The sequence below is a fragment of the Trachurus japonicus genome, chromosome 5, assembly GCF_045865225.1.
Source record: "Trachurus japonicus isolate A0001 chromosome 5, Traja_1.0".
NCBI classification, from domain to species: Eukaryota; Metazoa; Chordata; class Actinopteri; order Carangiformes; family Carangidae; genus Trachurus; species Trachurus japonicus.
In genome coordinates, this window is record NC_140911.1 from 3,211,972 (window position 1) to 3,226,473 (window position 14,502).

At 43.7% G+C, this 14,502-nt stretch overlaps 1 protein-coding gene across 1 annotated transcript; it reads right to left on the reverse strand.

Annotated features, from left to right (window-relative positions):
* Window positions 1-270: 270 nt before the first annotated feature.
* LOC146986791 (nuclear receptor subfamily 1 group D member 2-like) lies at window positions 271-12,424 on the reverse strand. The gene is made up of 8 exons (XM_085775612.1): window positions 11,650-12,424; window positions 5,296-5,613; window positions 4,684-4,772; window positions 4,409-4,553; window positions 2,396-3,057; window positions 2,047-2,232; window positions 1,565-1,775; window positions 271-1,070 (listed from the first exon to the last, which is right to left on the reverse strand). The coding sequence occupies exons 1-8, from the start codon at window positions 11,666-11,668 to the stop codon at window positions 874-876; spliced, it is 1,827 nt and encodes a 608-aa protein (XP_085631738.1). The 5' UTR covers window positions 11,669-12,424; the 3' UTR covers window positions 271-873.
* Between the last annotated feature and the right edge of the window lie 2,078 nt (window positions 12,425-14,502).

A 14,502-nucleotide genomic window follows, 5' to 3' on the forward strand; every position in this document is an offset into this window, starting at 1 on the left:
TCTACATTTTTCTCAAGAACAATCACAGACGGGTGATTTTTTTTTTTTTTTTTTTTTCATAAAGATTTTTTTTGTGTTGTGAAAATAGCTTAGCTTGGCGAGAAACAACACAAACCGTCCCGTCCTCCTAACTTTTAATGTGTTAGACATTGCTATTGCTATGTTGTTGTTTATATTCATTTATTGATGTAAAGAGGTTTCTCGATGTATGGAAAAGTGCAGTTTTTTACACTTGTAGCATGAATGTACAGTAAGAAATCATCGTTGTGAGTGTTTTTTTACATGATGTCCATTTTTCTTTTCTTTTCTTTTCTTTTCTGGGGCAAGATGTGCTTCGTTCTTGCTCGTAGCTTTGTGAGCTGGGACGGGAGGAAGAGGAGGAAGAGGAAGTCTGGTGAGGAACAAAAGGCCGTTTTCTTTCTGTCTCTGTCTCTGTCTCTTTCTTTTTTGGTCTTTCAGAACAAAAACTGTCTTGTGAGGAGGAGGAGGAGGAGGAGGCGATGACTTGGTGGATTGATGTCGACTCAAAGAACCCGGGGAAAAAAAAACAAAACACAGTTGATGTTTTATTAAGTTTTTTTTTACGTGTGTTTTAGTTTTTTGTGAAGCGATCCTGGAAGCAACTGGAGGAGGAGAGAGAGAGATCGGATCAGATCAGTTTGAGTTCAGGAGCTTCGGCCTGCTGCTGCGCCTCCATCCTTTCACTCTCGGGGCGCATCTCCCACGGCAACCGTCCGTCATGCAGAGGCCAGTGTATTGGATGTGGCGACGGCGGCGAGGGGGATTCGGAGTCGGACACACCTCCACCTCGATGGACGGTGGAGGGATCGGGCCCGTCTTGTCCGTCGGCGTCGTGTCTCGTGTCTCGGGAGCTCAGGGGTCGATGCGGAACGCCAGCAGCTTGTCGGCGTGCTGGTTGTTGAGCGTGCGCAGGTCGGGCAGACGCAGCAGCAGCTTGGGGAACAGCGTGCTGTCGTCGGGGCGACGGCTGGTGATGAGCGAGCGCAGCGCCTTGATGAGGTTCTCCTGCAGCAGCTCCACGGCCCCCACCTCCACGATGCCGGAGCGGTCTGAAGAGGAAGGAGAGGAAGAAGAGGAGAGAGCGGTTAGACACGAGGAAACATGACGGTCCAGAAGTTTTGTGTAGCTAGTTGGTTGAATTCTTATCTTGAATCAATATTTTACGCAGCAAACTCATATTTTATGCTCTAGTTTAGTCTAGTTTTTATTTTATTATATATTCCTGTACTTTCTTTATTCTTTTTTTTATGTTTAATGTTTCCAATTTGGGGTTTTATTATATTTAATCTTTAGAAATTGTATGTTTTTATGCTGTTCTTTTTCTTTTTCCATTCCAGTTCTTACTGTTAAATGTTGTGTTTTCATGTAAAGCACATTGAGTTGCCCCTTTGGTATGAAATGCGCTGTATAAATAAAGATGCCTTGTCTTATCTTGAACTGCAATACTCTGTAAAATCTTAATGTAATGTGTTGAATGAGTTACAATATTTGTAATAAATCAATTTACAAAAACAAAAAGAAAGAGAAATAGAAAGACTCCTACCTGCTGACACCAGCACCACGGCCATGAACAGCGCCATCTCGTCGGGCTCCAGGCCCAGAGAGCTCAGCTTCTCGCTGAAGTCGAACATGTTGTCCAGTAAGGAGCCCATGCCGAGCGCCCGCAGCGACGCCAGCGAGTACGTCTGCCCGTTGAGGAAGGTCACCGTCCTCTCCTTGGGGTCAAACAGCGAGCAGAACCTCACCATCAGAACCTGAGGACACGACAACAACAACAAGGTCGGTTAGGATTTATTTATAGGAAGTATAAAGGGCAGGCTTCTCATTTTTTTGTTCTTTTATGTCTCATTGTGACTTTATGTGTTTATTCTTACTATTTTATAACTTATTATAGTATATATCAGTATAGTATCAGTATATATTCTGTTGTTTTCTTGTATTAACTGTTGTTTGTCTGTTAAATAAACTTTAATTCATTAATTTAAAGCAAACAAAAAAAAAAGAAAAAAGAAGAAGTCTATTTACCTGGAAAGTGCCAGATTTGAGCAGCATGACCTGGTCGTGCTGGCTCAGCGTCTGGAAGCCGGGGATGCTCTTGGCGAACTCCACCACCTCTTTGACGGCCGGCGTGAAGCACTGGGAGAACGACTCCCACACCTCCTGACTGGAGCGACTGGCCGGCGCCACGGGACACGAGTTGAGTGGACACGCCTGCAGAGGACAGAAGAGGAAGACGGCGAAGTGTTAGGACTCATTTATTGACTTTAATTTAATAGATATATAGACATAGATAGATATATAGACATAGATAGATATATAGATAGATATATAGATAAAGAGAGGGATATAAAGGATGAAGGCGGCGGCTGCTCACCAGGACTTTGGCGCCTCCGTGCAGCTTCCAGGGACAACCCGACGAGGACGAGTTCTGGTTCTGAGACTCGTTGGGCGCGAAGCCGTTCTGATAGGACGACTGCGGCGAGAGGCTGCGGCTCATTGGACACTGGTTCTGATTGGAGGAGGAGAAGCTGTACTTGTGGTTGTTGGCGTTGTCGGGGCAGATGTTGTGGTAACCGGGCGTCAGGTCGGCCTGCTCGCCGTGCTGCTGCTGCTGCTGCTGCTGCGTCGCCGTGGTTACCGCGGTCTGGGCCGTGAGCTGCGACAGCTCCTGCACCGCGCTGCTGCTGCTCTGGAAGGTGGAAGCGTTGTGGTGGTTGTTGTTGTTGTTGCTGTTGTTGTTGTTGTTGTTGTTCCTACTGCGAGACGCCATCTTGAGAGGCTTCTCGTCGCCGCGGTACGGCTGCGACGGCACGGAACCTCCAGTCCACTGGTTCTGTGGACTGGAGGAGGGGGAGTCGGCCGATGATGAAGAGGAAGATGAAGATGAAGAGGAGGAAGATGAAGAGGAGGAGGAAGGAGGAGGAGGAGACACCTCCATCTCCATGGAAGCCGACTCGTTGAGACTGTTCATGTAGCTCTGCATCTCGTCCAGGAGACGCTGCTTCTCCCGTTTGGGGATGCGGCCGAAACGCACGGCTGAGGAGAGGAGACAAGAGGGAGAAGAGGAAGATGAAGAAGTTATCAAACATGGCCGACGACATGTTCAACACACAAAACACTCTGGTATAAATTCATCAAACATGTGACAGTGTAGCTGTAATCTCTACATGGATTACTAATCTGCTGCCTCCATCACAGCTGTTCCCCACCGAGCCTTCATCTCCCTCCTCCTCCTCCTCCTCTCTCTTCCTTTCCTTTCCCTCCCCCTCCTCCTTCTTTTTCTCAACACTGCACCTCCACTGACAGACTATTTATAGCTCTCTGTATGCTATACCTCCTCCTCCTCCTCTCCTCTCCTCCCGTTGAGCTCTCATTCTCTTTGCCGTGTGGAAGTAGGTCACTGGGTCGGCAGCAACCAACATGATGTCATTAGCAAAGTGACAGAGTGAGTGAGTAGGAGAAAGGTCAAGAACACGACAGAAGCAGGTAGGAGAGGTGAGGAGACGAAAAGGAAAATGGGATCATCAGAAATCGATTTGCGAAGACTGGGGGTGTAAAAAAAAAGAAAAAAAGAAAAGAAAATATCTCCGTCTGTGCTTTTATATTAATTTATAAAGGGAATAAAAACAAACTAACATTTAGTTTCTCACCAGTAAAGTTTCTATGAATTATCAGGTGATGTTTTTTTTTTTTTTCTTGTCTTTCGGGCGTTTTTGGGTCGACTAAAAATGTTTGCTCCAGAAAAAGCCATGATTTATTATCACCTACTTTAAGCCCGGTCCCTGGAGATCAGACTCCTGCGGTGAAACGAGGAGCAGCAGCAGCAGCACGATTACACTCGATGTCAAATGATAGCGCTTTAATTTTTTTATTCTGGACTTTTTATGATAAACAAGACGGAATAAAATTACCACAGTTTGTAAAAAATGTTTGAGTAGTAAAGTAAAGTGGGTGAAGTGCAGGTAAGACTGTGAGTCCTGCTGAACACAACGGAGGAGGGGGGTCGGAGGGGTAATCAACAACTTTGTGGCCCAATTTCCCAAAATAAACTCCATTTGTCACAGTTTCTGTTTGACTGATGACTACTGGGACTCTCAGGCTGCTCGCGCTATAAATCAGAGACGCAGGGCCGAGACAGAGGAGAACAAAAGACAGAAAGGAGGAAGAGGAGGTGAGAGGAGATAGAAGAGAACCAAGAGGAAATGATTTATTTCCCAAAAACCTGCATTCAAACTCTTTCAAGAGCAGAATCTGGCTTTTAATTTTAATAACCTTTAGTATTAAAGCTCTCCCACCTGATCTGATCTGATCTGACCCTGCAGAACTTGTATTATTATAATAAACTATTAAATCCTAAACATGAGTCTGAATGTGGTCTTTCTCTCACCATCTCTGGACATGCCCACGGAGAGACACTTCTTAAAGCGACAGTGCTGGCACCGGTTCCGGTTCATGCGCATGATGAGACAGTTCTCGTTCTTCACGCACATCTTGTAGTGGATGTTCTGCTGGATGCTGCGTCTGAAGAAACCCTGGTAGAAGAAGAAAAAGAAAGAATAAAAGGCGTTAGTTACAGGATTAAAGTCTATTGTCTCAGTGTGAGTCTGTGTTGCATCTGCAGACATGATGACATGATGCAACAGGACGTGTGTTCAGTCTCACCTTGCAGCCTTCGCAGGCGTGCACCCCATAATGAAAGCCAGATGCGATGTCTCCACACACCTTACACAGGAGAACCATCCCTCCGGTTTCTGTAGGGAGAAGCACACATCCATCATCAGAGAGGGAAACGCAGTGACAGGCTGCTGGCAGGTAACACACACACAAAAAGGAAGAACACACTGCAAAAACTCAAAATCTTTCCAAGAATATTTGTCTTATTTCTTGTCAAAGTGTCTCGTTTCTAGTCAAAACTGATCTCTTTCCACTTAAAATAACTTGTTTTTAGATAATTTTCACTTGTTTCAAACTAATTTTCACTTGAAATAAGTAGAAAAATCTGCCAGTGAAAGCAAGTTTTTTGTGCTTGGAATAAGAAAGAAAAACTTGCTCCACTATCAGATTTTTCTACTTATTTCAAGTGAAAATATGCTTGAAAGGAGTAAAAAGTGTCTAAAAACAAGCTACTTTTAAATGTGATGAGTCTTATTTTGAGTATAATGAGATTTGTTTTGACTAGAAATGACATTTTGACTAGAAATAAGACAAATATTCTTGGTAAGATATGAGTTTTTGCAGTGAAGAGATGAGGTGAGGTGAAGAGATGAGACTCACTGGTGAAGGTGCCGGTGAAGCCACACGGCCTCTTGGCCACGGTGGGATGGTTGTAGGTCGACGACGACACCGTGGTGATTTGGGCGACCGGAGCGTTGTTTACTTCGGGAAACTGGAAGACCATTTTCGGGGAAGGAGTGTCGCCCCCCCTTCGGTCCCCTCTCTGCCTCAGGGCCCCGATCTCCTGAAAGGAGACACCTCCCTCTGGGGACGAGGGCTGCGAGTGGGACGAGGGCGACTGGGTCTGGTATCCACTTGAAGGGCTGCCAGGACTCGGGCTGGCACTGCCAGACGAGCCGGCGTACAGGATAACACCACCTGGAGGAGCAGAGAGAGGGAGGGGGGAGAGGGGGGGCAGAGATCAGTTCACCGATCTTCATCTGGGTCTCAAAGTAGGTGAGAGTGTAAATGCACTGCAAAAACTCTAAATCTTACCAAGAATATTTGTCTTATTTCTAGTCAAAACAAATCTCATTATACCTAAAATAAGTATATTTATACATATACATACAAAAGTAGCTTGTTTTTAGACACTTTGTACTTATTTCAAGCCTATTTTCACTTGAAATAAGTAGAAAAATCTGATAGAGGAGTGAAGTTTTTCTTTCTTATTACAAGCACAAAAAACTTCCTTTCACTGGAAGATTGTTCTACTTATTTCAAGTGAGAATTAGTTTGAAATAAGTGAAAATTAACTAAAAACAAGTTCATTTTTAGGTGATGAGTCTTATTTCAAGTGGATAGAGATTAGTTTTGACTAGAAATGAGACATTTTGAGAAGAAATAAGACAAATCTTCTTGGAAAGATTTTGAGTAATTGAGTGTTGAGCAACACTCGGCTTTGATACAGTGTTCTCACTTGGCAACCTGTCATAAACACACACACAAAAAAGAAAAAAAAAACCCTGATCAGAAATTTGATCTGATTAATTATTCAGCGACGCCGTCACGGCTTGAGCAACAACAACAGCTCTGACCTGAATATCTGTGTGTCAGACACTTTTGGCTTCCGATCTGTCAGGTCAGATCCTCCAATCATAACAATAAAAAAAAAAAAAAAATGCTTCGTCATGCCAACTGGGCTGCCTTGCCTGCGTGTTGTTTTTTCACTGATTAGAGAGACTTTAGTGAATAAATGACACGTGAGAGGCTGGATAACAAGGTCTGATAAGGTCACCTACATCTCTGTGATAGGAGATATGAGCTACGACGACGACACTCTGCTGCTGCTGCTGGTCCTCATAAAGATCTCAAACTATAAACATCGCAGTAAAAAAAAAAAAAAAAAAAATCAATGCGCCAAAACAGGAAACGCCATGAGATTCATATCATAACGAGGAGGAGGAGGGGGGCAGTAAGTCACCGTGCCACTGACAAGACAGACAAACAGACAAACAGCCTCTTTGTTTAGACATGTCACATCACATCGGAAATGCCCTGTTACCCCTAAACGCAACACCACCCACCTCCCCCCTCCTCCTCCTCCCTCCTCCTCCTCTTGTTTTGCAGACACTGTTCTTCTCTGCAAGATGAAAGACTGCCCCTCACGTGCAGCCAGCTCCCTGCCTGCTTCGCTTTCACCACTGAGCCTTTCTCTTCTCTCCACTCCCTCCACTCCCTCCCTCCCTCCCTTCTCCTCTATCCTCCTCCCATCCTCCCTCTCCCTCCCTCCCTCCCTCCCCCTCCCTCCCTCACCACTCTGGCTCCGGGCCTGCAGACCCATCTATCCGCCAGCCACCTGACCGGGAGCTCACATGGACTCTTGACACAGTTCCCGCCCGACTCACAAGGCTCTTTGCGCAGTCCCGTGTAGACAACAGCAGCAGCAGCAGCAGCAGCAGCAGCAGCAGCACAATAACAAGCGCCGGGGCAGATCACGTTTGGAATAAGAGGGGGGGGGGGCTTTAATGCTGCTGTTGCTGCTGCTGCTGCTGTGACTGACTACAGACGTAAAGGGAAAAGCAATGCAAAATAAAATAAAGCAGAGCAGGGCACGGCCACATTAAGTCGATGCATTCCTCTCGTGCAGTCAGTCGGTCACGTTGCTGCTGCTGGGTTTAATAATGTTTTGACACATTCAAATCTGGGCGTTGTTTGTTTTTAAATCGGATGTCATTTTACAGCCTATAGGAAACTCATTAAAATCTTAATTTAGCTCATTTTACAAGCTGACATCACTCATTTGATTTCACCAGTTCAGGAATTCATAATACAAGTGAGCGAACGAGCGAGTGCTCCACTTATTATGATGATTATCCTCATTTTCTTGTTCTTTTTGGCCTCGTTTTATTTGATTTTTTTGTGCGATTAGCTGATTTTAATGACATGTAATGACTTTGAGCCCAAATTGAAACGTTTCTCTTCCTCTATTTAACACAAAAAACGTGTCACTGCGGGTTTGTATCACGAGGATCATGACTGTTAATGTCTGTCAATAACCAGCTGCACAGGTTGTATCAGCTGTGATTGGGTTAAACAGTCTGGTTAAAGGGGGGTCTCACATGAACTGTAGTAGCAGTGTAACAGTGACAGTACGTCTGTGCTCTGTTATAGTGAGCTGTTTTCCCCCGAAGACCTTGAGTCATCTGAGAAAAAAAGAAAAAAGAAAAAGAAAAAAGAAAAAAGCCTCCCTGCGTTTTCTCTCCTTGAGGAAACACGTGCTGCTGCGTTTCTGTGGAGAGCCGAGTTAATTCCTCCGCTCACACGTGTCGCCGCTGAATGTAAGGTACTCTGGCCTTGAATGCTTGTTGTGTATAAGGGTGTGTGCATGTGTGTGTGTGAGTGTGAGTGTGTGGCAGCTCTGGTGTCACAGTCTGAGTGCGACTTGACCTTACACACAAATGTAACTTTGCACATGTGCGGCTTCCTGTGTGCGTGTGTGTGTCAGGATAACGACACAACTTTCCTAGACATGTGCATCATCACCTGCGGAGGGGACGCTCTGTCAGCCGTCACATGAGCTCCACACCCACTCACACACACAGTCACCCACCCACCCACTTACTCACAAACCCGTCTCCACCCCTGTGAGCTGCACCAACACTAAACACTAACGCTCCATATTCTGGTTTCCTGGAATCTGGTTTGACCGAGCGCCAGAACGAGCTCTGGGAATGTCATCATCCGCCACAGGTTACAACATGTGACCTGTGGATTCACATACAGCCCATAGAATAAACAAAACACTGCGTCGCCCCTCCCCCTCCTCCTCTTCCCTCCTCCCCCCTCATTTCCCTCCTCATGTGCTCCTGGGCATGCATACATTCATACATACAAACATGCATGGCAGGAAAACTGTATAGACCTCAGTGCTCATGTCGTGTCTGGTGGGTGGGTGAAGGGGGGCAGAGAGTCCAGTCGACGCCCACTTTTTTTTTTCTTTTTTTTTTTTAAGTCTGTCCTTTTTTATGAGAACATTTACAACTGTGCATGGGCAGCGAGCCTGGCTCCACGTGAAGCAGCCGGCCTCATGACACACGCCACTAGTTAGGAAGCTTTTCAAGGACAGAAAACTTCTTTGAAAGCAACAGGAAATTATTCAACTGTGCAGCACTTTATATGCACTTTATATGCACATTTCAGGTTCTTTTTTAGTTTAAAAGTTCTTTATTTAGTCTCTTTTATTTATGTATTTCCCTATTCTTACTATGTTTTTGCGACGTGAAGGGAGGCGATGCAAGTAAAAATTTAATTGTATGGGGTTTCAATAATAAACCTCTTGAAATCCACCACTTTGTTGAACTTTCTACACTTTTTCCAAAGTCGATGTGCATCTATGAGACTGACAGGAGCAGGTTGCACACTCGATCCTTCAGCAGAAACACTATCCGACATCCCAATCAAACCCCCTGGCCTTTAATCTGAGTTAGCTTAGCCCGGTTAATGTGGATCACAGAGAGAGTTTGGTTTCAGGGAGTTGGCACCGTGGTGAATGGCATTTGGCTGTGACGCATTCAAGGACTGCAGGTGAAAAAACAAAAAATAAAACCTTTGAGGAGATGATGCACATCTCACGAGGCTGACGAGGAGGACGGTTACGATGCTTTTAGGTCACAAGGTCACGTCTCATCAGCATCATCATCGAAGCTTTTGTGGAAACAATTAATGCACACTAATTCCTCCAATTAACCTTCAGCTAGTGGTGTTGAAGAGCCTCTTCACTTCTCTCATATTGATTACGGCACTCACTGATGATCCAACTATTCATTCATTTATTAATTAATTCATCCTCCATTCGGTGGTTGTTTAAATAAACATGGATGCAACACAATTTGTGTGTCAAAAAAAAAAATTCAATTGATTTTTGAATAGAAAACACGTGTATGTTGAATTTAATTGATGTATCTATGTTAGCAGCAGCTCTATAATGGTGATAATGGTTGATTTTCTGCCTGTATATTTCTATATAAACCCATGGATCATTGTAATTTCAAATAAACATTCAGCCACAGCGGTGGAGCTGTTAAACCTCTCTGACCCACTGACCAAGCAACGGGAGGAATCCCCGTGCGGGCAGAGCAGCAGAGTGGAGCAGAGAGGGGAGGGGGGAGGGGGGAGGAGGAGGAGGAGGAGGGGCGGGGAGCTCGGGAATCATGCGCGGCACGTGGATACTGAGGCTGAGTACACGTGCTTGTGGGCTCGAGCTCGAGGCGGGGTGGCTGCGTATTAAAAAGCAGGCGCATGATGATTCTCTAGTTCTCTAGTTCTACATTATCACGACCGCTTTTTCCCAGGATGCCGTGGGCGGGCTGACTGTCCTAATGGCCTTGTCTGCTGCTGATGCTGTCGCCACAGCTGTTAATACAACAAATATTATTAATTAATATTATGATCATTTCTATAGGGAAGCATCGATGTGATGCATATTGAAAGTGGCGTCACCGCGCATTATGATCGTATATTATTATAGCCTACTCTAGTCTCCCTATATCATAATAACCTAATATAGCCCATTCATTTCCATCCTTATTATACTTTTACATTAATGCATAATATAAGCTAGTATTCATATGCACATGATCGATCCAGAAACTTCCACTTGTACTGCTTCATTGAATCCATTATTCCCCTGCTGAGTTAATGGTTTAAATTCTGGGGTGGATTTGAATGGTTCGCTCGCTTTCTATTTTTTATTTTATTTTTATGAGTACCATATGATTTACGCAGCAGCACTGGGGCTTCATTCATTTCATCGTCAGCTTCCTCCCACGACATTTGGGTTAGATCATGATTCAGGTCCTGGCAGAACAGGATGTTTACTCCGCTCTTCAAGTCAAGTCGTGGCCAGTTGAGTTAACATGGAAGGAACCATTTGGCACCGGTCACTTGTTTTCACTCAGTGGGCGTGACTGACTGACTGACTGGCTGCTGCTCCTTGACATAGACCTACTCAGATGTGTTTTGACACAGATAAAAAATTTAAAAAAAAGCTGAACTGAAGCCAAGTAGGAGTTAGTCCAACAACAATCTCCAACTTCCACATGCGCACAAGTTGTTAAACTAGTTCTCTAAACTAAACCAAACTAAACCACAGAGTTGGATCAGAGTCTAACTCACATGCACCTATAGATATAATGGGAACGGGGCCAGTGGGGTTAATGTATGGCTGTGGCTGCGTGGAGAGGAAACGTGCAGGGCAGGTGGGGGTGGGAGGGGGGGTTAGGGGGCATTTTGGGTCAGGCTTCACGTGAGAGAAATGTTTACATAGAGAATCGGAAGTCCGCTGCAAAAAGTGTCTACAGAGGTCGCTCTCCATGAAAAAAGAAAAAAACTGTCACACTGAAGCATGACAAAAAAGAAAAAAGCCACATATCACACAGATGAGTTACCAGCCCTTCAAGGCAGGGCACGTTTGTTTCTTTTGCAAATATTTGACACCACCAGCGCCCACAGCAGCTTCCATGTTAAATAAACAATAGTTTCAATGCTGCAGGACCTCAGCTGCACCTTGTAGGTCAGTACAGTAGCCCATAATGTGTCAGGTGCAGCAGCGGCTTTAAAACTTAAAAACATGCGCATGAACTAGATTTTAAAAAAACAAACAACCTGTCCAACTATCACTTTATAATAACCAGTAATAACCAGCAATAACAAGGTCGATTCATGCTATAATGATGAGTAAATCAATGGAAAGTGCCAGAAAAATCTTTAAAAAAAAAAAAATAAATAAATAAAATCACTCCTATAACAATAGTGTTGCAAGTGTAACAGCATCATTTCATTCCCCAGTAACTATGCACGGTATGTTTCCCTGTTCCATCCTTCAGCTATACTACTGGCACTGAAATTACATTTCCAGTGGCTTCAAGTAAAAGACACCCAGTACAGTAATAAAAAAAAACATGTTTTACTTACCACCTGGACTATTTTCCATGTTTTCCAGTAGTAGATCGGTGTTGCTCTGTTGTTCCGTGTTGTCAAACTGTTGGTTTGTCGTTTATTGCTGGACTGTGACTGACTGCTGCTGCTCTTGCTGCTTGCAACCGAGGAGTTTCGTTGACACAGGTGAAAGAGTCATGAACTGCCAAGGCATAGAGAGTGTATCCCAAATATCAGACAAGCGGGAGTGTGCACAGGGCATTGGGGTTCTGGGAGGAAACCCAGGCAGCGAAGACAACAAGGAGAATAAAAAATAAAAACAAAATATTATTAGCCTATAATAATAAAAATTAGAAATAGGCTAGTAATAGGTTATTTCAAAGAAATAACAGCAGATCTGTTAATGATCCAGAATAATCTCCAAGGTGAATAGCTCGGCTCGGCTCGGCTCTGCTCAGCGCACCGTCTGCACACCGTGTGATGCCAGGCTGGGTGATATCACTGTAGTAATACCGCTGTAGTGTGTGGGCTTCTCTCTAAATTACAGAGGTCCCAAAGCATTCAGCATCCAGCAGGCAGCTCCTTTTCTTTCTTGCCATGTACAGTGAGTCACCATCAAAACATGACTATAGCCTAGAGTGGAAGTAGTTTAAACACTCCCCCCCCTCTCCAAGCTCATCAATAAGCAACACGCGTCCTAAAATAACCAGCACGTTTTCAGGTGCCTGAGAAATGTGACCAATTTTTTTTCTCTCTCCTTCCTGTTCTCTTTTTTTGTGTGTCCCTTCAACCGCCTGTTTGTTGATGTGTATCAGCTCTCTCTCTCTTTCTGTCACGCTCTCTGAAAACATTTCACCCCTCCCCCCTCCCTTCATCACCCACACGCCCCCACTCTTTTTTTTTTTTTTTTACTCTTTCTCACTTTTTCATTGGCCGACAGCCCCGCATGGAGACGGCACATTGGGCTCGTCCGACAGAGGAATGCTGCTTAAAGCCCTGCTGCATGTGCGCATGGCATGTGAGCTCGCGCTGCCCTACTGACACACATTTTATGCTAATGAGGCCGAAGCTGCCTGCGCGAGGCGATAAGCGAGGAAGAGATGGGAGGAGGCGGAAGAGGTCTCACTCTCCTCAACGTGTCTCCGCGACTTCCCTCTCTAGTCGGTCTAGAGTTGCATTGTAGGGTAAGGTCATGGCTGTCAATGTCAACACAGTAAGACTGGATTAACAATGTGGCAGAGTGGCCGAGGAACTATATTCTCCAAGCATTATCAACTGCTCTATATTTGAAAAACGTGTCCTGCTTTTTATAGCAATTTAATTTGTAATATAGCCTATAGCTTTGACACTATTTTAGCTTAGATAGATAGATAGATAGATAGATAGATAGATAGATAGATAGATAGATAGATAGATAGATAGATAGATAGATAGATAGATAGATAGATAGATAGATAGATAGATAGATACTTTATTGATCCCAAGCTGGGAATTACAGTGCAGCAGCAGCATTACACACAGTGACAATAACAACACATAGCCGATAAGAATATAAAGAACAAACTATAGGCTACATAATAATAAAATAGCAAAATATAGTAATGTCAACACAGTAAGACTGGATTAACAATGTGGTGGAGTGGGGAACTATATTCTAGAAGAATTATCAACTGCTCTATATTTGAAAAACCTGTCCTGCTTTTTTATAGCAATTTAATTTGTAATTTATAGCTTTGACACAGTCATTATTTTAGCTCGTATGATAGATAGATAGATAGATAGACAGACATGGCTATGTTTGTGATCGATGTTTGTTTTACATTGAACTGTTGCATGTTTTTTGTCTTTTATGTACTTTTAGACCTCTGCATTGTGTCCTTAATAAAGTCTTATTATTATTATTATTATTATGATAGATAGATAGATAGATAGATAGATAGATAGATAGATAGATAGATAGATAGATAGATAGATAGATAGATAGATGCCATTAAACTGTTTAGTATTATTGATAAGTATGAGCCCTAGCCTTTGTTTTCTTTTCTTTTATATTTGCTTTATTTTATCCCCCTATACCCCCGCCGGACTGTAGGACATAGGGCTCTGAACGCCATTTATTTTCTCTTTTCTCTCTCTCATGTCTGTCCCTTCTTCTTTGTGTGCATATGTATCTTGTTTGCTGCCTTCCTAGCCAGGCCTTGCTTGGAGAAGAGATTTTTTTATCTAAAGCAATCTGCCTGGTAAAATAAAGGTTAAAAAAAAAAAAAAAGCTTATGTAGCTGTGTGTGTTTTTCTCATATGAATACGAATTACTTTATTAATCCCCAAAGGGAAATTCATTTGTCTGTCAGCTCATCTACCATTTGCAGAAGATTTAAAAAGTCTGATGGCTGTGGGTATAAATGCACCTGTTCCTTTATTGTGTTGAAACATATGCCATGGACCCCAATCTGGACATCAACAGCTGCATCACAGGGCAAAGACCAATCAGAGGCCTACTGTTTGAACCAAAACGTCAATTTTGACGTCTGTGCAAAGATGTGCAATTTGTCCTAATGTGACAAAAAATTACATCTTTGCGCATCAATTTTGCCAAAAGATGGCAAAAAGCTGTCATGTGTACAAACATTTTTTTTTACAGTCTATGGTACAAACAGAGATGGGAATTGTGGAGTCATCAAGTCATCTCCATTCTGCTCATGCACTAAACCAGCTAAGTCCAATCAGTACAGCTCTTCAGCCAGGAACGTGAGCTAATTAGTGAATGCACCTGGTTCAGTGACTGAGCAGAACACATTGGCATGGAGATGACTTGAAGACTCCAAAATTCCCATCTCTGTGTACAAAACACAGCATAACGTAGGCTACATTTCTATGATTCCCAGGCGT

Coding starts and splice junctions, on each gene's coding strand:
- LOC146986791 (XM_085775612.1), bottom strand. Junction 4,773..5,295: donor CTTCACCGGCACCTTCACCA/GTGAGTCTCATC, acceptor TTCTCCCTACAG/AAACCGGAGGGATGGTTCTC. Junction 1,776..2,046: donor TCAAATCTGGCACTTTCCAG/GTAAATAGACTT, acceptor TCGTGTCCTCAG/GTTCTGATGGTGAGGTTCTG.